The following is a 23,793-nucleotide window of genomic DNA, read 5'->3' on the forward strand; positions in this document are numbered from 1 at the left end:
AGATGGGTTTTTACGGCAATTGACAATGGTTTCATGGTCACCCTTATTGAGACTAGCTTTTATTTTTAAATTCCAGAATTATTAATTGAATTTAAATTCTGTGTCCCCAGAGCATTAGCCTGGGCCACTGGATTGCAAGTCCAGTGTCATTCCCATGATGCCATCGCCTCGACTAATGAAGCAAAAGCCAAGAGAGAGGGCTCCCAGGTTTTCTGATGCGGCACAGGAGGCATTAGAACAGGAGGTCGAAAGGAGAGAGAAGCCATGTTTCTGCAGGAGACCCTCAAGAAAAACACTGAGAAAGGAATGGGAGCAGGTGGCTAGGGAGCCTGACCCTTACAACCTGGCAACAGTGCTGCAATGATCACACATGGGTGGTCAAGGTCAGTGAATGCAACTTCAGAGGACATCTCCTACCAACCTTTCGCACTGCTCAATGCACCACAGCCCCATCTGTCACCCATCAGCAATCTCTAGTAATCATGATTCAGGCATAACATTCAGATACTTCACCTCACCATCACTCACCTTCCAATTCTGCCAGCCTCACATCCATCTCTTGCTGCTTCCACATATCTCCAGCTATTCAGCCATGGCAGGCACATCACCCAAACACAATCATTGGCACTCTTCCTTCTCTCTTGCAGGTCAAGATGGTCATAACAGGAGAGAACAGACCAGAACCAGAGGGGGGCAGACACACCTGGCATCACCTGAACCCTCTGGAGGAGATGGTGCTTTGCATCATAGGGATGGTTGTGACCAGTACTTGTTGCATCTGGTGTCACTGAAAGCAGTCAGGATGATGGTATGTTCCTGTCTTATGTCCCTTCTCAAATCCCATCTCCACCCTCTGGCATGAACTGCAAGCTGCAGATAATGTGACTATGGACATCTTGCTTTTCACGCCACCCCGCCTTCCCTCACCCCAGCCCTCCTCTTGTGCATTTATGCTTTTAGATACCCAAGAAGTGCCACCAGCCCAGTCATGCAGCCTCAAGAGGAAAGGCGAGAGATGCACTAGTTCTCTAATGAAAAAGCACTGTCACTTGATCTGACAGTCACAGCTACCAACTCAGTTACAAGCATAGTGTCTGCCTTAGAGGATAGTATAGAGTTGGCACCTGCATGTGGTGAGGCGCTCGGCATGTGCGGGCTGCAGCCAGCCCAGGGAGAAAAGATAGCACTGATTCTTGTGGCGCTCCAATTGTTATGGCCTCCCACTCTACTGGTGTCTGCTTGAATTTGGCAGCCTCTGTAGGAAATCTGTGGCATTTGTGAACAGGCCAAGCAGCATGGGAGGCTATTCAACCAATTAGACTGAAGAATCACTAGCCTATGGCGAAGCAGGATATCACTAACCGCAAGCTCCAGGCTTCCACATTTAACTATTCCTGTCCGTGACTAAAGCTGCATAGATACCCTGTTGCAGCTTGAAAATGATGTTACAATGGACACAGCTGTAAAAGTGAAAGCTGCTGTACCTTTAATTGCCATGGACAGAGCAGTTGTGGCAGTGGAATGAGTCTGCAGATCTTCATGATGAAGTTGACAGAGATTCTCAGTGACATACTTGGAGAGGGACAGGCGTCAGATGCGAGGGTGTTGTAGGACCAGTGTGGCTTGTACACACATTGGGGGATTGCACTTGGTGGACTGCTTTTATTTATTTATTTAGAGATACAGCACTGAAACAGGCCCTTTGGCCCACCGAGTCTGTGCCGACCGACAACCACCCATTTATACTAATCCTACATTAATCCCATATTTCCTACCACATCCCCACCATTCTCCTACACTAGGGACAATTTACAATGGCCAATTTACCTATCAACCTGCAAGTCTTCGACTGTGGGAGGAAACCGGAGCACCCACGCGGTCACAGGGAGAACTTGCAAACTCCACACAGGCAGTACCCAGAACTGAACCCGGGTCGCTGGAGCTGTGAGGCTGCGGTGCTAGTTTTCTCAGCCATACTTCCTGATTCTCCTGGCCTGGACACACTGCTGCTGCAACTCCTCCTCCATAATGACGGCATACACTGGTATGCCCATGGGAAAAGCCATCCCTTGTCCAAAGTCGATCCAAGTGAGTGGGGTAAGTTGTGGGTTTTAACATACTTTTCTGGAAAGAGAGAAAAGCATCTCAATAAAATTAAGTCTAATTGCCAGTATTGCAAAATGTGAAGGAAGGAGTTAAAAAAGTTGCTTGGAAACCTGTAATTGGTAAGTCACTTTGGTGCCCTCATCATCTCACCAAATTCTCACCATCTTAAGTGTTGCAGTAGCTGTTAGACCGTTTTGTTTTCAGTGTAAAGTTAAGCCAGTTGCACGAATGGAGTAAACCCAGGAAAATTGTGTGTTAAGAGATCAAGAAAATTTGCACTTAGCACAACAATGGTGTATAAGAGGCATAATGTACTAAAATGGAAATTTCCTTGATCTTTATGGTGCAATAACAGAATAAGTGGCGAAGACAATGAGGAAATTCAGGGTCATGATATACTCGCATTCTGGAGAAGGTCTGGATCCCATTATCTGGTGTCTCAGAGACAAGAGTGTTACCAACTGAGTTTAGCTGCCACTATACTTGCATCATTGGATCAATTCTCACAGAGGGGTTGATGGGAGAGCCGTTTGAGGAATCCTCAAGTTTTTTAAAAATTCTTTCATGGGATGTGGGCGTCGCAGGCCAGGCCAGCATTTATTGCCCATCCCCAATTGCCTTTGAACTGAGTGGCTTGCTAGGCCATTTCGAGGGCATGTAAGAGTCAACCACATTGCTGTGGATTTGGAGTCACATGTAGGCCAGACCAGGTAAGAACAGCAGATTTCCTTCCCTAAAGGACATTCGTGAACCAGATGGGTTTTTACAACAATGGTTTCATGATTTCCAGATTTATTCATTGAATTCAAATTCCACCTTCTGCTGTGGTGGGATTCGAACCCTTGTCCCCAGAGCAATACCTGGGTCTCTGGGTTACTAGTCCAGTGACAATACCAGTACGCCACCGCCTCCCTCTATGATGTTACAACAGAAACATGCTTGGCCAGCAGGAGATAACTTTGCTTTACATTTTTTGGCTCAGTAAACTCAGGTACAAGCAGAAAATTTACAGTTAAAGATTCAGTGAGTAAGACACTATGTATATTGTGGCAAGTGGCCAGTGCTGATGACCAAACTCTTTTCATTCTTTTCATGCAGATTACACAACTATTTGACCAAGAAATAACAGTTTTCTTTGCTATGTTCATGGGAATCTGGGGTATGTACTCTCCTCATACATCACTACCTATTCATTTTGTTTTATTTGAAAAGGTAAAGCCAGGTGTTGAGTTTAGTGGGATCCATGACCAATAACATTATATTGAAGAAGGCATTACAGCTGCAGTATATAGCAGCAGGAATAAACTTTGTCGGTTTCAGTTGCTTAGAAAATTATGAAGTATTTTGACAAACATTATACAAAAGCTACTTTGCCAACTTTTTGCCTTCACCTTAAAGGAATCCCCTAGTATTCATTCTTTGTGAATAACCGTGGATGGTGAGTGTCAGCTGGTAATTCACGGTGTTTTTTTAAATCTCTCTCAGTATGTGGGCATCGCAGGCAAGGTCAGCATTTATTGCCCATCCCTAATTGCCCTGCTTCTTTAATTGTTGCAGTCCACGTGGTGAAAGTACTCCCACGATGCTGTTAAGTAGGAACTTCCAGGATTTTGACCCAGTGTCGATGAAAGAACAGCGATATATGTTTGTGTGTGATTTTATGGGGAACTTGGAGGTGATGCTGTTCTCATGCACCTATTGTCTTGTCCATCTATATCAGGGCTGTCCAACATAAGGCCCGCGGGCCAGGATCCGGCCCGCCAAAGGTTTCCATCCGGCCCGTGGGTGTAAACTGTACCCGTGGCCATTCCTCATCCTTCCCAGCGCTCTGTGTCTGCTGATGGGAAATTTCCCTTTGACTTCTTGCAGACCGGTCTTTTTAAAAACATTGTGCTGTCAGTTTCACAGCTGACAGCTGCTGAAGCAGGAACACACTTTCCAATTTTCAAGATTTGAGATTTCCTGACATTTTTAAAAAGCCAGCCAGAAAACCCTGAATCTGTCTAATGTTGGGAAGCACGTTCCTGCTTCAGCAGCTGTCAGCTGTGAAGCTCAGCATGCTGTTTTTAAACAAACTGACCAAACACAAAGCTGCTTTGAGAGGGGGAAACAAAGGGAGAGAGGGGGGAACAGAGAAAGGGAAAGAGAGGGAGGGAACAGAGGGAGGGGGGAACAGAGAGAGAGGGTGACAGAAAGAGAGAGAGGAGGGGAAACAGAAAGAGAGAGGGGAAAACAGAGATGGGGGAACAGAAAGAGAGGGACAGAGAGAGAAGGGGGGCAGAGAGAGGGGACAGAGGGGGAGAACACAGAGTGAGGGAGGGAACAACACAGAGAGGGTAACACAGGGAGAGACAGAGATCAAGATCACTCCTGACAGATATCTTTCCAGAATACTCTGCATCGCTACATCATGTGTACGGGCAGAGATTGACTACTAATGCAAGCAAAAACAATGCCAGGTATGTCACTAAATTAGTTTTCAATATAGTGACAAGAAAATAAGTTAATAAATTAGTCTTCTCAGTTAAAGCTTATTCACAAAAATGCACATCTGTTGTTGCTTTTATTAGTAAGATAAATTTTTAATGCCTTTTATCTTTTGATATTTGCTCACCACCACCCCCGCCCCCACCCCCGGGCCGAGCAAAAATCGTAATGCGACCCTCCGCCCGAAAAGGCTGGACAACCCTGATCTAGGTGGTCGTGGGTTTGGGAAGGTCTGTTTAACAAGCTTGCTATCACTGTAAGCCTGAACCAGTTCTTATCCAGCCATCACATATTCACACTATTCAGTAGGAGGAAGGCGATAGAGACAGTGCGCAAACCATGGTTTGTTTTTTTCCTCCTCTTTCAAGCCAAGGAGCATTCAGGTCAACTGTCGTATTCCAAGTACTGCTGCGGCTGAGATCAACTAACTCAGGACAGATTTTTCTGGTCTGTATGGCTTGTTATCGCATCACATGACAAATATATCCACTTTGGGGATAGGAGCCATAACACAAAAGTCAACCCACTCTTAAAATTGTACTTATTTTGTTTGTTTACACGATAATATTCTTTGTCATTAAAGAATGAAACATTGGCAACCTCAGCGAATATTTCTCTCTCAAACTGTAGCCACTGTGTTTCTGGAGATGTGGAAACGAACCCGAGTAAAAGTTGTGAGCGAATGGGATTTGTTCCACTGGGATGAGGATGAGGTAATCACCTTAGTTGATTTATCCACTGGTGGCTAAGTGCAGTAATATTAAATCATAGTTTGAAAATATCCATAATACCTTGATTATGACCCTGATTTTAACTCGAAGTTGCATTTAGGGTGGGTGGTGGCAAGTTTGCTATTTTTTGGGAAACCCTCAAGTAAATTGGTCTATCAGTGACATTTAACACAGCCAGCTCAATATCATTTTATTTTTGAATTTGGTGTTGATTGCATGGCAGAGAGCATGATGAGGACCCACATGATACAAGCTCAACTCCAATATCTAAAGAGCCTATCCAAATATGCAATTAGGAAAAGTTTGATGTTGGAAGCAAGAGAAGAAAATATGTGACAATAGATTCAGGATGCTCAAAGGCTGTGCCCCATTTCAGTGACTCCTCCTTGATATGCTGCTGGGGCTGTGTGGAGCTGAAGATACTTTCCTCAGCAATGGGAGGAAGAAACCTACTGCTGCCACAAAGAGCGCATGGCTAGAGGTGGCCCAGGAGATCAGCAGCAAGATTATTGCATTCAGTGCAGGAAGCACTTTAAGGACATAAGCAGGTTAGGAAAGGTGAATACAGCTGCAAGTTCACCTACAGCCTGCTGTGTGTATCACTTCCCCACTCACTCTGCCTTGTCAAGCCTACTCCAACACATCGCTCCTCACATCCACTTAACCTGCAAGCGCACCCTTCCTTTTTCCACACAGTTCCTCATATGCTCATCTATTCATCCATCACTGCTACTCACCCTCATCCTTTTGCAATTTTACACTTCTCCGTGATCGTCATCTCTACCAAATGCACTACATTCATTGGGTGAACATATGGCATTAGAGTCAGTCATAGCTCTGTTCTTTCTGCCGTTCCAGGAGGAACACCAGTGAGAGGGAGTGAACTGGAAGTAGACCTCCACAGATTTCCCAGCTAACAACTGCAGAGGAGGAAGCCTGGAGATCAGTGGAGTTTTAGTGTCCCTGGCCATTGGAGATGAGGAAATAGAGACCTCTGAGCTACCTGGTGACACAATTAAATATCAGCAATCCATACGACACTCAGTCATGTTGATTCGAGTTTAACACTGAGATAAACATGATCATCTTCATAATAAGATGCAATATTCTTATCTTGACAGTACTAACTTATATCTTCTCTCTCCGACTGGCCTTCATGCATGCAGCTGGAGTGCATGAACCTCACAGACGATGAATCTTTAGAGGAGCTGATTCCTTCTGAGGGTGCACTGTCACCTCAAACATACAGTACAGCAGCTAGTTGCACCTCGGTGGGACTGGTTAGGCAGCTCGTTGGGCTTTCATTGGTGACCCACCATTCACAACAGAGCAAGAGCAGACAGCTGTGGAGCATTTGTCAGAGGACACAGCACTTTCCAAGCTCTGCTCAGTTGGACACAAATGCTACACCCTGGGCACTGTCGATGTAAAGGAGAACCATTGAGGATCAGCAGAGAATGTGCGATGTACTGCCCTTCCAAACACGCTGACCAGCATTTCAGAGCGAATGGGGCAATCCGCCTCAAGAATGAGTGGGATGATGTCACAGGGCATTGCTTATTGCATGGATAGAGTGGTGAACTCCTGAGAGGCTGGAGGAGTGCACTGTCTTTCTCTAGTTCCACTTCTCCACGGGTTACAACATATATTTAAATGTATTACACAGTTACCGATACGGCCAAACATACTCTATTTTTATTTTTGAATAAAATCCACCAACAAGGTTTCTTTAATAAACAACAAAATTATTAATTTATTGTAAAACAAGACTTAGTCAGTAAAGATGCAAAGTATTGACACACAGATTGAAATATGACTGTTCCCTTCTAACTTAGCCTAACACACGCAGACACACCGGTTGAAGAAAAAATAAGGAAGTTTTCTCTGTGGAGATCACTTGACAAAAAAAAAACTTTAGCCAAATACTTCTTAACTGTTGAAGGAAAAGGAGAAGATATGGAATGATATCAGTTGTCCTCAAAAAAATTAAAAAATGGAAGCACTTTCATAACACAGGATATATCCATAATGCGCCGCAGACAGCGAAGATAGAAATTATTGAGCTTCTTTTCCTGATAGCTGTAAGTTGCCCAGGCCTTATAAACCACCAGCTTGCTCCTGAGGGTCAGCTTGGTGTTATCTCATGCATGTTTTGTGAGTCGACCAAAGGTGTTAGCTGCTTTCCTTATGCATTTATTGAGCTCTGCATCAAGGGACAAATTGTCTGTCACTCTGAGCCCAAGGTAGCAGAATTTGCTAACCACTTCCAGTGCGGTGTTATTTAGTCTGATCAGGGGTGGAGATGCAACACCTTGTCCCATAACCACAGTTTTCTTGATGCTTACCGTCAAGGAGAACAAGTTACAGGCATGGAAGAGACAGTCTATGAGTCTTTGTAGCTGAGTTTCCATGTGAGCGACTAGTGCAGCATCATCAGCGTAGAGGAGTTCTCTGATCAGGAAGTGATGTGTTTTTGTCTTTGCTTTCAGCCTTGATAGATTGTAGAGCTTGCCATCTGACCCAGTGTGCAAGTAGACTCCTTTCATATCTGTAGGAAAGGCAAAGGTCATGTGCATGAAGAAGCAGATGCCAAACAGAGTGTGGGCTAGGACACAGCCCTGTTTCACTCCATTCTTCCCCTCAAAACTGTCGAAATCTTAGGGCAACCCTTTCATCCCAGAAACCAATCTAGTGAATCTTCACTAAACTGCCTCCAATGCAAGTATATCCTTCCTTAGATATGGAGATCAAAACTCTGCGCAGTACTCCATGTGGAGTCTCACCAAACCCTATACAATTGTAGCAAGATTTCCTCATTCTTATATTCCAATCCTCTTGCAATAAAGGCCAATGTACCATTTGCCTTCCTAATGGCTTACTAACTTTCTGTGTTCCTTGTACAAACACACGCAAGTCTCTGAGCATCAACATTAAGAAGTTTTGTGCCTTTTAAACAATATTTTGCTTTTCTATTCTTACTACTAAAGTAAATAACCTCACACTTCTCCACACGATACTCCATCTGCCACTTTGTTGCTAATATATTTGTCCAACATGTTTTCCCCCTTGTAAAACCATATTGACCTTCCCAAATCATATGATTTTTTCAACACCCTGCGTCAAAAGAGCTGCTGTCAAAAAAGTCTTACCGAGTACTGCTACACAATGCAGCTGCTGTGTGCTAGTTATCGAAGGAGTAAATGTTTAAGGTGGTGGATAGCGATCAAGGGAACTGCTTTGTCTTGAAGGGTGTTGATCATCTTGAGTGTTATTGGAGCTGCACTTATCCTGGACCTGGCAGATGGAGAGTGTTCTATCACAGTCTTGACTTGGACGTTGTAGATAGTGGGGAAGCTTTGGGGAATCAGAAGGTTAGTCAGTTGTTGCAGAATATCCAGGTTCTAACATGCTCTTCTAGTCACAGTATTCATGTGGCTGATCAATGTTGATCACTGGGATGCTCATAATGGGGGATTTGATGATAGTAATACCGTTGAACGCCAAGGAGATGTGGTTAGATTCTCTGTTGTTGGAGATGGTCATAAACCTGTATGTTGTCCGGCTCTTGCTGCATGCAGGCACAGATTGCTACATTATCTGAGGATTTGCAAATGAAACTGAACACTATGCAATCATCAGCAAACATCCCCACTTCTGAACTTATAAAGAGGTCATTGATGGAGCAGCTGAAGATGATTGGGCCTAGAACATTGCCCTGAGGAACTACTGCAACAGTCATGGCCATCTTCCTTTGTTTTAGTTTTAGAGATACAGCACTGAAACAGGCCCTTCGGCCCACCATCAACCATCCATTTATACTAATCCTACACTAATCCCATATTCCTACCACATCCCCACCTGTCCCTATATTTCCCTACCACCTACCTATACTAGGGACAATTTGTAATGGCCAATTTACCTACCAACCTGCAAGTTGGCTTGTGGGAGGAAACCGGAGCACCCGGAGGAAACCCATGCAGACACAGGGAGAACTTGCAAATTCCACACAGGCAGTACCCAGAATTGAACCTGGGTTGCTGGAGCTGTGAGGCTGCGGTGCTAACCTCTGCGCCACTGTGCTGCCCTTGTGCTAGGCATGACTCCGGCCAGTGGAGAGATTTCCCCCTGATCCTCATTGACTTCAGTTTTACAAGGCCCCTTTGGTGCCACATTCATAGAATCATAGAATGGTTACAGCACAGGAGGAGGCTATTTAGACCTTCATGTCTGTGCCAGCTCTCTGTGAGAGCAACTCAGCCTTTTGCCAGTAGCCCTGCAAATTTTTTCAGATAATTATCCAATTTTCCCTTTGAAAGCCACAATAGTATCTGCCTCCACAACAATCTCAGGCAGTGCATTCCAAATCTTAATTCTTTGCTGTGTAATAATGTTTTTCTTCATGCTGCTTCTGGTTCTTTGCCAGTCACCTTAAATATGTGCCCTCTGGTTCTCGACCCTTTCACCAATAGGAAGTTTCTCTCTATCTGCTTTGTCTAGACCACTCATGATTTTGAACAGCTCTATCAAATCTCCTCTCAGCCTTCTCTTCTCTAAGGAAAACTGTCCCAGCTTCTCCAATCTGTCGACATAACTGAAGTCCCTAATCCCTGTAATCATTCTCATCAATCTTTTCTGCACGCTCTCTAATGCCTTCATATCCCTCCTAAAGTGTTGCACCCAGACTGGACACAATACTCCCGCTGAGGCCGAATCAGTTATTTATAAAGTTTTATCATAATGTTCTTGCTTCTCTACTCCTATGCCTCTATTTGTAAAACCCAGGATGCCTTCTACCTTGCTACCCTTTTTCTCAGCCTGCCACCTTCAACAATTTGTGCACATGTGCACCCAAGTCCCTCTGTTCCTGCACTCCCTTTAGAATTGTATCCTTTATTTTATTTTGCTTTTCCTCATTCTTCCCACCAAAATTTAGCACTTCACACTTCTCTGCAATAAATTTCATCTGCCACATGTCTCTGCTTTCCACCAGTCTGTTTATGTTCTCTTGAAATCTATCACTATCCTCCTTACAGTTCACAATATGTCCAAGTTTGTGTCATCTGAAAATTTTGAAATTATGCTCTGCACACCCAATCTAGGTCAGTAATATATATCAATAACATTCGTTCAAATGCTGCCTTGATGTCAAGGGAAGTCATTCTCATCTCACCTCTGAAATTCAGCTCTTTCATCCATGTTTGGTCCAAGGCTGTGAATAGGTCTGGAGCTGAGTAGTCTTTGTGGAACCTACACCGCATCAATGTGCAAGTTGGCAAGTACCACTTGATAGCCTAGTCACCTACACTTTCCATCACTTTGCGAATGATTGAGACTAGGCTGATGGGGCGCTAATTCACAGAATTGGATTTGTTCTGTTTTTCATGGATGGAACATACCTGGGCAATTTAGCACTTTTTAGGGAGATGTCATTGTTGTAGCTGTACTGAAACAGCTTGGCTGGAGGCATTTCTAGTTCTGGAGTGCAAGTCTTCAGTACTACAGCTGGGATGGTGTGAAGGCCCATAGCCTTTGCTGCATCCAGTGTGCTTGGTTGTTTCTTAATATCATGTGAATCAAATTGGCTGGAGTCTGCCATCTGTGATGGAGGAGACCTCAGGAGGGGTCAAGGTGGATTATCCACTTGACACTTCTGACTGAAGACAGTTGTGCTCGCTTCAGACTTGTCTTTTTCATTCATGTGCTGATCTCTACCATCATTGAGAGTGGAATGTTCAGAGAATCGCCTTCTCCTGTTAATTGTTTATTTGTCCACCACCATTGGTGGTGGGATCACATAGCTCTGTCTGTAGCATGCTTCTTCCTCTATTAGCATGCATGTGATTTTGTATTGTAGCTTAACCAAGCTGGCCTCCCATTTTCAGGCATGCCTGCTGCTGCTTCTACGCTCCTCATAAAATCAGGATTGGTTCCCTAGCTTGATAGTAATGGTAGAGTGAGGAATACGTTGGGCAATGAGGTTGTGAAGTACAACTTTGCTGCTGCTGATGGCTCATGGTGTCACATGGATGCCCAGTTTTAAGCCCAATTTTATAGGGGAAGTGGTGGCATAGAGGGGAGGCGATGGCGTAGTGGTAATGTCACTGGACGAGTAACCCAGAGCCCCAGGCTAATGTTCTGTGGACATGGGTTCAAATCCCACCATGGCCAATGGTGGAATTTGAATTCAATTAATAAATCTGAAATTAAAAGCTAGTCTAGTGGTAACCATGAAACTATTGTCGATTGCTGTAAAAATCCATCTGGTTCACTATTGTCCTTTAGGGAAGGATATCTGCCATCCTTACCTGGTCTGGCCTACACATGTGACTTGAGGCCCACAGCAATGTGGTTGACTATCTTAAATGTGCTCTGAAACTGAAACTCAGTTGTATTAAACTGCTAAAAAGCCGAATATATATTATTATAGTTCTTTGTAGTGGTTGGATATGACTTAGTGACTTGCTAAGCCATTTCAGAGTCAACCATATTGCTGTGAGTGGAGTCTCATATAAGCCAGTCCAAATGAGAATGGTAGGTTTCCTTCCCTCAAGGACATTAGTGAACCAGTTGGGACTTTACGAGAAGCCAATAGGTTCATAGTCATCATCACTGATACAAGCTTTATATAATTTAAGTAATTAATTTTTTAAAACAGATTTCAAATTTGTAGCTACTATTGCAGGATTTGAAATCTTATCTTTGGATTATTAGTTTAGCCCTCTGGATTGCTAGTTTAGTAACATAACCACCACACTACCATACCCATTTAACGATACAAAATACAATTCTTTAATCATATGATTCTGAAAAATATTTTGATTTTTAATTTGATTTTAAGCTATATTTTGGAAATAAGGGGCCAGATTTTATTCCGGCGATGGGGATCCCAGAGGTGGACTGGAAGGTTGGGGCGAGAACCCGCTTCGGCCCTCCGTTGGACCTCCATTGCAATTTAATGGTGGGCAGCCAATTAATTACCTGCCATCAGGGAGACTGTCCCTTTAAGGGAAGAGCTCCTGCCTCCAGAGATGCTGGGTAATCGGAGGGCTGGCAGCTCTGCAGTACCAGCAGTGCCACCAGGAGCTGTCTTGCATCATTTGGGATGAAATGTCAAAGGGTTGACTTCTTTTACAACTTGTGTAATTCAAAGCACCTGTTGATTTTGGAATAGGGAGACTGTGAGACTGTGGGAGCTTGGCCACTCCCTGACTCTCCACTGAGGGTGAACATTCCAGACGGTACTGCTTGTTGCGGAACCTCTTGCCATTTTGTTTACTCGCCCTACCCCCCACCCCGTCGCCATTCCCATCTCCAAGGGCAGGATTTTATCTGAGAAAAAAAAGCAGATTTTTCTTTCGAAGAAGTAATTTCAGTGATTTGATTGGTTGGAAAAAGTGTGACAACAAAATATTATTAGAGGGTTTCCCATATCAAGTGTGACTCAAATGTTGTAGACAGTCATACAGCACTGAAACAGGCCCTTCAGCCCACTGAGTCTGTGCCAACATTCAACCACCCATTTATACTAACTCTACATTAATCCCCTATCACATCTCCACCTTCCCTCAATTCTCCTACCACCTACCTACACTAGGGGAAATTTACAATGGCCAATTTACCTATCAACCTGCAAGTCTTTGGCTGTGGGAGGAAACCGGAGCACCTGGCGGAAACCCACGCAGTCACAGGGAGAACTTGCAAACTCCGCACCGGCAGTACGCAGCACCAAACCCGGGTTGTTGGAGCTGTGAGGCTGCGGTACTAACCACTGCGCCACTATGCTGCTCTGTGACACAGAACGAAGGGTAAATGTGTACAGGAAGTATGACTCAAATATTGTGACACAGAAGTAATGGTTAATGTGTACAAGAAATGTGCCATATGCTGTATTTTTAATATATTCATAAGTATGTCACAACATCACACCACACCCTCAGTTTTTTTATCCTTGAAGGTTCCTCAAAATATTAATTTTACAAATATTCGTAATGCACAGCAAATTAGTTTGATCACAGCGCCAGATTTTGTGCAGTTATAATTACATGGCCACTGACAATTACAAACAGCAACCATTATTTGAATTTTATTTTGAAATAAGATTCAAGGAAAAACCATATATTTTCAACACCTGTTGGACATTTCCAACAGGCATTTATCACCAGCAGATGTAACTGGGGGATCAGGTGAAGCATTTCAGCAGCTAACAAAAAGGGAAAAGGGTAAACAATCAACTGATTCCAACCAAAAGAACACTGGGTAAGGAAGACTCACTTATCCAAAAAATACAAATGCAAATCTCCCTTCGGAAAGAGTACAGATTTCTTATTCAGTTAATAATACAGGACTGAAGTTAATTAATCTGCAATATTCCTGGCTTAAGATAAAAATTCACTTTAAAATGATTTATTTTATGTATTAGGAAGAACTTGCTCTTGGGCTAATATACGACCCTGATGTACCACCAGTAAAATATCACCATTCATTCCTGCGAAGCACAGTGGTCCTTTTGCTGGGATGTTTTCTGGTAAGTGAACCTGTAGTATGAGTGGCAGATATGATAGTATGTACTGTGTCAATCAAAACTTAACTCAGTCTCTCCATCCAAAATAGCAAGCACTCAAAGGGCACAAAATTCATTTGCGAAGCGACACTATGCAGGCCTACCTGCAGTGTGGGAGGTACTACTGGCCACTTCCTGCACAGCCCGCACAGCTTAAGTCAACTAGAGTGGGCACAGAGGTGCATCCAGGTGTGCACTTGAAATCACTGAATGTTCGCAATCATGAAGTCACTAATGTCAATGGGTTGATGCAATGCCAGGATACAAAAATTGGTCAACAAATATGCAGACAACACCTGCCTTATTTATTCCTGCAACAACAAGCATTTGGAAACAAGATGGGGCCAGTTCTGGAGATATTTAAAGGGTCGGACAGCAGCTGAGGTGCTTTTGACTTACTTGCACTCAGGCAAAGTTGGTGGAAGGTGCTGGTAAGGTGCTGGAGGAGTTTGGACCACAGAAAGGCAGAAAATAAAATTGCCTTGCATAGATATGAGGGGCAGTAGTTGCAGTGCCACTTGCTCTGCAACATGAGCAGGGCATGCAGACGAAGAGGCAGAGAGGGGAACCTCTGTGAGGAGGGAGGAGAAGGAGGATTCTCCTTAGAAGGCCCCACCCTGAGAGGGTTTTCCAGGAACACCACTCTTACATTGCGATGTGCCAGGTGCAGTGCCTCAGGAGACTTGGCTTCAATAAGAAGGTAGTGATGGAGTTGTGTCACCTCCTTCACGACACCCTGCAGCCTCAAACTTGAACAGTGGTTGTGAAGATCACCGTCACCTTTTCTATGCAACGAGATCATTCCAGGTGGGAGCTGGTGACATTAGTACTGTGTTGTAGTTCTCCATCCACAAAAGCATCCTTGAGGTTACAGAGGTGTTGTAGAGTAGGAGAGGAGACTTCATCCTCTTCCCCCTGAGAACCGAAGACCAGGATGAAAGTGCTGGTGGGTTTTCCATGAGAATAGCCTTCTCAATAAGGAAAGATGCCATCAACTCCACACACATGGCTCTGCAGGCACCCCCACATCAATGGGGAGTGATACCACAACTGTATGAGCTACCACTCAGTCAATGTGCAGTTGATGTGTGACCACACTCAGAGATTTATCTTGATGAATGCCTGCTGTCCTTGTATTACCCACAATGCTTTTATCCTGTGGCAGTCAGCAATTCCCACCTTTTTCAGGCATCCCTAATCTGATGACCAGATGGCTGCATGGTAACAAGGTCTACCCCCTTCCATGCATGGCCCTTCTGCCATCCCACCACATTAGGTTAAACAGCCTTCAGTGAAAGCCGTGGAGACACGCGCAACGCTGGGAATCAAATCATTGGGCTCCTAAAACAATGGTTTTTCTGCTTTGATTGTTTGGGGCCATCTCTGCAGTATGTGCCCGAAAAGGTCATGTTTGTGGCGGTGTGCTGCATATTCCACAATCTTACAATTATGAAGGCCCAGCCATTATCTCCTGGGATCTGGAAGCCACCTCGGGAGGAGAAAGAAAGAAGAATATATGCACCACGTGCAACTGGATGGAGTGAGAGGGGCTGCATTGTGAGTCTTTGCTTCAGTTTAAAGGAACTTCCCCAATCCCAATATGGACCTACCATTCACTTACAGTACATCCATTTCAGACTCCCCAAGACAAAGTTCCTTTGGCCTGAATCACGCAATATAGGTCAACAGCAAAAACCATCATGCAGCAACATATCTAGCAATACATCAATAACATAAAACAAACCCAGAAATAGCCATCCTTGTGCAATCCCTTCGTGCCTGTATTGCAGATGCTCTTGTCTGCCCTCATACTCCTGCACAATGCTACCCCAGTGACTGTGGCACAACTGTTGGAAAGTTGAGGACTTTCACTGGTGGAGGCTGCAGATGGCTTTGCAGGATGCCCTTGAGCAACTCTGGGCCTTGAGGGCGCAGCTTCAGACTGTACCATCATGCCATGGGCAGCAGCAGTTTGGGTTGGCTGAGAGGCAACAGCAAAAGGCACTGCAGAGTGGCAGTGGTGGGAGCACGAATGCTGAAATACTGAGAGAGGACAGCAGGTTTCTGGACCATAATGCCACTGTTACTTCCATGGAGTGGCACTCCACAATCCTAGTAACCTGCTGGAGTACAGATTGCTGAACTGCTGTGAGAGCCTGCATGCCCCTTTGAATACTGAGATCCGCATCAATGAGGACAGCTGTTTGAGTCTGTATAGCAGCAAGCACGGATCTCATGACCTCCAACTGACCTTCTGCTACAGCACTGAGATGTTGAGTGGCTTCCGTCTGTTCTGCAATGGAAGCTGTGACGGTGGCCACCAGACACTGCATTGCCACTGCTACTGTTGCCATAGCGTTGGCCACAACTTCCACGATGGAAAGGATGGGCTCCAAGGTCTGCGTGATGCCCTCTGCCACGTTCGAGCTGGACTCCTCCATGCTCCTTAAAAGTGACGGGAGGCTTTCTGGCAGGTTTGCCAGTGCATCAAGCATTTGGTGTGTATCCTCATCAGTATTCTGCTGTATGCCGCCCCATTGAAGTCCTCATCTGAGTCCCCTGTAGTAGAACTCATGTGCAACCTTCCCCTCCAGTGAGCTGGCACATGATCTATCCTTTCCCCTGGTTTAGCTGCAGCCCACTTTTGCCTGGTGACTCACCACATGCCAATCCCAACTCTGTACTAGCCCGTAAGTTACGTGCATTGCCAGTATCTGAGCTGGTGGTTGTGAGTGCCAGATCAAGTGACAGTGCTTGCTCAGTACTGGTGTGGAGTCACAGTCCCTCTTCCTACTAGGTGTGCTGCAGCCAACTAAGTGGCAGTTATTGGGTATCTGAAGGCAGACAAGCAGAAGGAGAGGGTTGTGGAGAGGGATGTGGGGGGAGGAAACAGCAGGCCCGTTATCACACCATGTGCAGCTTTCACTTCATGCCAAATATCAGGTTGAGGGTGAGGAGGGAGTCAAGAAGGCATATAAGGCAGTAACTTATCTTCATCCTCAATGGTCTTGGCGATGCTGATGCCACAGATTGTTGCAGCTGGCCCCATGATTTGCAACACCATCTCCTTCATCAGGCTCAACAGATGAAAGTATGTCTATCTCCTGCCAGTTCTCTGCTGCTCCTTCCTGTTACAGGTGACCTCGCCCTGCCAGAGAGGGGGAAGAATGTCATTGATTGTGTGGCACTGTGTTTGGGTGATGTGCCTGTAGTAGCTGAATCACTGGTGGTATGTGGAGGTAGCAAGAGGTGAGTATGAGGCAGCCATCATTGGAAGGTGTGTATGGGTGAGATGTAGTATATGAATGTTCGCCATGAGTCCTGAGTACCACTGAAATTCTGCTGGGTAAGCAATGGGAGTGTGATGCATTGAAGGAAATGTATTTATGTTATTGGACTAGTAATCCAGAGCTCTGGACTAATGATCTAGTGACACAAGTTCAAATTCCACCATGTCAGCTGGGAATTTAAATTCAGCTAATAAATAAATCTGGAATAAAAAGACAGTATCAGTAATGGTGATCATGTAACTACTAGATTGTCAGAAAATTCCATCTGGTTTACTAATGTCCTTTAGGGAAGGAAATCTGCTGCCCTTACTCAGTCTGGCCTATATGTGACTCCAGACCCACAGCAATGTGGTTGACTCTCACCTGCCCTCTGAAGTGGCTGAGCAAGCCACTCAGTTGCATTCAAGAAGGTGGCTCACCACCACCTTCCTAAGAGCAATTAGGGATTGGCAATTAATGATGACCTTTCCAGTGATGTCCACATCCTGTGAATGAATAAAACAAAAGAGCTTGAGAGGCTGGTTGTTTGGTGGGTGACATTTAATTAGATTAGATTAGATTAGATTAGAGATACAGCACTGAAACAGGCCCTTCGGCCCACCGAGTCTGTGCCGAACATCAACCACCCATTTATACTAATCCTCCAATAATCCCATATTCCTACCAAACATCCCCACCTGTCCCTATATTTTCCCTACCACCTACCTATACTAGTGACAATTTATAATGGCCAATTTACCTATCAACCTGCAAGTCTTTTGGCTTGTGGGAGGAAACCGGAGCACCCGGAGAAAACCCACACAGACACAGGGAGAACTTGCAAACTCCACACAGGCAGTACCCGGATTCGAACCCGGGTCCCTGGAGCTGTGAGGCTGCGGTGCTAACCACTGCGCCACTGTGCCGCCAATGTGGAGATGCATTTGCTGACCTTAACCATGAGTGTGAGGTCATTAAACTTCTTTTGGCACTGCTGCCAAGTCCTCAGGGCCAGACTCTGAGCATAAACCTTCCTTGCCACCTAGAATCATAGAATAATAGAACGTTTAAGGCACAGAAAGAGGCCACTTGGCCCATCCAGCCAAGAAACATTCCACCCATTCTAATCCCACCTTCCAGTCCTACAGATTATAGCATTTGAGGTGCATATCCAGAATTCTTTTGAATGAGTTGAGAGTTTTTGCCTCAACTACCCTTTCAGGCAGCGAGTTCCAGACCCCCACCACCCTCTGGGTGAAAAAACTTTTCCTCATCTCACACACCATCCTTGGAACTATATCGCCATTCCTTCACTGTCGCTGGGTCAAAATCCTGGAACTCCCTTCCTAACAGCACTGTGGGTGTACCTACCTCACACGGACTGCAATGGTTCAAGAAGGCAGCTCACCACCACCTTCTCAAGGGCAATTAGGGATGGGCAATAAATGTTGGCATGGCCAGTGACGCCCACATCCCATGAATGAATTAAAAAAAAAATTTTTAAAGTTAGTCACATGACTAACCTGCTTGGCAGTCTGTTTTTTTCTGAATTGTACAGTTTGAACTGAGAGTCTGCAGAAAGCTGTTTGCTCCTGGATTGAAAAGACCTCTCTTGGCTGGCATGCCACAGCCTCTCCTGTCTGCTCCCATCTCTTTTCACAGAACTCCAAAACCCACTGAAGACACATGAACCCCAAGAGAGAGAAGTCTCCTACAGTGAACAAGGTTTACGAAGAATACTGAGCCCCAACGAAAAGCAAGATCGACAAGTAACAAAAAACCCTCTTCAGAGATTGCCTCAAACTTTTCCACTTTATTTTTCTTCTGCTCTTGCTGTCCCTATTTTCATGTGTGTATCGTGTATGCATACTAGTGTGGGCGCATCGTGTATCCGTAGGCGTTAGCCGAATTAGAGTTTAAGTTTGATCAATTTCAACTTTTCTTCTTTAAACCTGAGAAAACCTGTTTGTGCTGGTTTCTTTGCCTTATAATTGGAAACTGTGAATAAGGATTCACCAAGGGGGAGCTAAAGCACGCTGTATTTAAAATTAAACCCTGTTACAGTAAGACCAGTTAAAGGCTTAAAAGGAACCTTTTTCTAAGACCTCTTTCTTACCTGATCGTAACCGAAATTTGGGTGTTAGCATCTGGAATTGACTCACAGACAAACGAGAGAAATTGGATGTGGGAAGCCAAATTGTTCCCAAGCAAAAAAAGAGCAAAATTTCAATACAGGTTTTCTTGTAGTTGTGTGTGCTTGAATACTAACATGTCTGCAACTGAAGCTAGTAGCTATCCAAGCCAGGATGAAGTAACTTGGGATAAGTTAAAAGCACTGCCCATGGAGGAGTTGAGGAAAATGGCAGAACAGTGTGGGATCACTGTACGTGGCAAGGCTAGCAAGTTTGAACTCCTAAGGCTAGTGACCAACCATTTTTCCCTTGAATCTGAAGAAGGAGAAACAGGGTTAAAAGTAAACTCTGACAGGGTATTGTTAGCAAAGATACAATTGGAACAAAGGAAACTTGAATTAGAAGACAGGGAAAGAGAAAGAGAGAGGCAGGAAAGGGAGAAAGAAAGAGCCTTCCAGAAGGAACGTGAAGGAAATGAAAGGCAGAAGAGAGAGAGAATATTCTAGAAAGAATGAGACTTGAAGCAGTTTGAATTAACTAGGGGGTGACAGAGTAACCCCAGTGAAAGCATGGCCAATTTGAAGGAGCATAATTCAGGGCTGGGTACAGAATTGTTAAAACTAGCTCAATTAATTCCAAATTTCAATGAGGAAGATGTAGAAGAATTTTTGTTTCCTTTGAGAAGCTGGCAAGGCAGTTAAAATGGCCAGCTGAGACCTGGCCTCTTTTACTACAAAGCAAGCTAACTGGAAAAGTCCATTAGGTTTATTCCTGTTGCCAGATGAGAGTTCATCAAATTATGAACTAACCAAAAATGCTATCCTCGGGGCATATGAATTAGTACCCGAAGCCTACAAAAGCAATTAGGGATAGTATTAGATCCAAAGAGGAGGCATATAAAATTGCCAGAAAAAGCAGCATCAGAGGATTGGGAGCAGTTTAGAATTCAACAAAGGAGGACAAAGAGGTTGATTAAGTGCGGGAAAATAGAGTATAAGGGTAAACTTGCAGGGAACATAAAAACTGACTGTAAAAACTTCTATAAATATGTGAAGAGAAAAATATTAATGAAGACAAATTTAGGTCCCTTACAGTCAGAAATGGGGGAAATTATAATGGGGAACAAAGAAACGGCGGAACAATTAAACACATACTTTGATTCTGTCTTCACAAAGGACCACACAAATAACCTCCCAGAAATGTTAGGGAACCAAGGGTCTAATGAGAGGGAGGAACTGAAGGAAATCAGTATTAGTTAAAAAAAGTGCTAAGGAAATTAATAGGGTTAAAGACTGACAAATCCCCAGGGCCTGATAATCTACACCCAAGAGTACTAAAGGAAGTGTTCCTGGAAATAGTGGATGCATTGGTGGTCATCTTTCAAAATTCTGTAGACTCTGGAGCAGTTCCTACAGATTGGAGGGTGGCAAATGTAACCCCACTATTTAAAAAAGGAGGGAGATAAAAAAACAGGGAATTACAGAATAGTTAGCCTTACATCAGTCGTGGGGAAAATGCTATAATCTATTATAAAGGATGTGATGGCAGAACACCTGGAAAGCATAAATGGGATTGGACAAAGTCAGCATGGGTTTACAAAAGGGATATCATGCTTAACAAATCTACTGGAATTTTTTTGAGGATGTAATGAGTGGAATAGATAAGGTAGAACCAATGGGTGTGGTGTATTTGGATTTTCAGAAGGCTTTTGATAAGGTCCCACATAAGAGGTTAATGTGCAAAATTAAAGCACATGGGATTGGAAGTAATATACTGGCATGGATTGTGAATTGGTTGACAGACAGGAAACAGAGAGTAGGAATAAACGGATCTTTTTCCGGGTGGCATGTGGTGACTAGTGGGGTACTGCAGGGATCAGTGCTTGGGCCCCAGCTATTCACAATATAAATTAATGACTTGGGTGAGGGAACTAAATATAACATTTCCAAGTTTGCAGATAACACAAAGCTGAGGGAGACTGTGAGGAGGATGCAAAGAGGCTCCAATGTGATTTGGACAAGTTGGGTGAATGCGCAAATGCATGGCAGATGCAGTATAATGTGGATAAATGTGAGGTTATCCACTTTGGTTGTAAAAACAAAAAGGCAGATTATTATCTGAATGGTGATAGATTGGGAAAGGGGAGGTGCAACGAGACCTGGGTGTCCTTGTACACTAGTCGCTGAAAGAAAGCATTCAGGTGCAACAAGCAGTTAGGAAGGCGAATGATATGTTGGACTTCATTGCAAGAGGATTTGACTACAGAAGCAAGGATGTCTTACTGCAGTTATACAGAGCCTTGATGAGACCACATCTGGAGTATTGTAGGCAGTTTTGGCCTGCTTATCTGAGGAAGGATGTTCTTGCCATGGAGGGAGTGCAAAGAAGATTTACTAGGCTGATTCCTGGGATGGCAGGATTGACGTATGAGGAGAGATTGGGTCGACTAGGCCTATATTCACTAGAGTTTAGAAGAATGAGAGGGGATCTCATAGAACCCTATAAAATTCAACAGGACTAGACAGGCTAGATGCAGGGAGGTTGTTCCCGATGGCTGGGAAGTCCAGAACTAGGGGTCACAGTCTCAAGATACAGGGCTTGCCATTTAGAACCAAGATGAGGAGAAATTTCTTCACTCAGAGGGTGGTGAACCTGTGGTATTCTCAACCGCAGAAGGCAGTGGAGGCCAAGTCATTAAATATATTCAAGGAGATAGATATATTTCTTAATGCTAAAGGGATCAAAGGATATGGGGTACTGAATTATACGATCAGCCATGATCTTTTTTGAATGGCAGAGCAGGGCCAAATGGCCTACTCCTGCTCCTATTTTCTATATTTCTATCACCAAAAGTTTAGAGCCCTCAAGAAGGAAGCTAATAAAACTTATCTGGAGTTTGAAAGAAGTAAGCAGCTGGCTTTTGACCAGTGGCTGAGGGCTCTTAAAGTGCAGCTTGGCTGTGAGAATCTCAGAGAAGTAGTTCTGTTAGAGGAATTTAAAAACTCTCTCCCAATCTCCATAAAGACCCATGTAGAGGAGCAGCGGGTTTAGAGAGCCCAGCAAGCAGCCGTTCTAGCTGATGAGTTTGCTTTAATTTATAAGTCAGTTTCCAAGGGGAGAACCTTTCCTAATCACCCCACAAATCTGAAAAGGACAAACAGTGGAAGGTGATAGCTGCCCAAGCGGTCCTGGGAGAGAAAGAAAAGCAAGAGACACACGGGATCCTCCTCTAGCCAAGAAGGAAGGTGCTCTGAGCAGCAGCAAGGCCCGGAGACCTGTGAGCCTTCATTGTAATAAAGTAGTGCATTTAAAAGCTGATTGCTGGAAACTAAAGGGAAAGCCGGTCGGGTTAATCAGGGCACACCCGCTCAGTGAAGAAGTGAACCTGATGGAAAGCACAGCTGTGGCTTTAACTGCAGTAAGAGCGAGACCCAGGAAGCTTACTACTATAAGTGCAGGAAAATTTAATAGGATTCCTGAGGGTTATCAGGGTTTTGTGTCTGAAGGGAAAATAACCCCATACCCCTCAAGTGGTGCACGCAAGCCCATAGTAATTCTCAAGGTCACGGGCCACTAGATCCCATTTACTGGGAAAAGGCCTGACCTTTCTCCCAGAGAGTGCAGTGAACACCAAAATGATGGTGAATGGTATTGGAGGGCAGTGTATACCTGTACCTGTACACTGGGTGTACCTGGGTTGCAACTTGGTTTCGGGACCGGTGACTGTAAGATTGTCCCTAGTTTGCCTATGGACGGGGTTGACCTGCTCCTAGATAATGATCTGGCGGGGGTGAAGGTGGTAGCTTCCCCCCCCCCCCCCCCCTCACCCCCAGTAGCAAAAGAAAGACCACAGGAGGTCAGAGAGACAGGGCAGTGGCAGGAGACGGACCCCTGCAGTTTCTCTGCATGTGTAGTGGATCAGACCATGATCAAACCAGCGCCCCCAGAGGAGACTGCATTGGCACTGCAGGCAGATGACCATGTGATCTGCCTGACTGAGACTTTCTTTGGAAAGTTAGGAGACCCAGAGAATGAATTAGATGGATTTCCCCTAGGTGAGACTCAGCAAGTCAACTCAGTATTGCAAGAGTTAGCACAGGCTGCCCTGTCTGAAAGTGAAGCAGAGGGAGTCCCTGATTGCTACTATTTAAAGAATGAGGGCACTGATATAATACACAAACAGAAACTTATGCACACATAAGTTTTCTTCCTGACTTCTGCCTAAGTCTGTTCAGGACAGTTCCCTAAAATGGTAAAACAACCCCAAATTATTTACTGCCAATCTTTTAAGATCCTTTATCTTTCCTCATGACTGCTGCGCACCACTCACACACTCTTGACCTTATGTGCCCATGACACAGAGCTACAATTCCTTTTTCTGTTTATTTGTTTGTTATTTATCTTAGATGACATTTTTGTTTCTTAAAAGTAACTTGCTAAATTACACTGGACTTTTTGCATCTCAAAATTATCCCAATTTCAAATAACAGTGTTGCTGGAGTAACAGG

The 23,793-nt window shown here is 44.4% G+C and overlaps 1 protein-coding gene across 1 annotated transcript in view; it reads left to right on the forward strand.

Annotated features, from left to right (window-relative positions):
- LOC137376904 (anoctamin-9-like) overlaps positions 1 to 23,793 on the forward strand; it is a 346,229-nt gene that overhangs the window by 160,669 nt on the left and 161,767 nt on the right. The window contains exons 12-14 of the mRNA XM_068045861.1: positions 3,205 to 3,265; positions 5,224 to 5,306; positions 13,744 to 13,848. Coding sequence (XP_067901962.1) covers positions 3,205 to 3,265; positions 5,224 to 5,306; positions 13,744 to 13,848 — 249 coding nt within the window. The remainder of the gene's footprint in view (positions 1 to 3,204; positions 3,266 to 5,223; positions 5,307 to 13,743; positions 13,849 to 23,793) is intronic.

This window comes from Heterodontus francisci, chromosome 14 (assembly GCF_036365525.1).
Source record: "Heterodontus francisci isolate sHetFra1 chromosome 14, sHetFra1.hap1, whole genome shotgun sequence".
Taxonomy (NCBI): Eukaryota; Metazoa; Chordata; class Chondrichthyes; order Heterodontiformes; family Heterodontidae; genus Heterodontus; species Heterodontus francisci.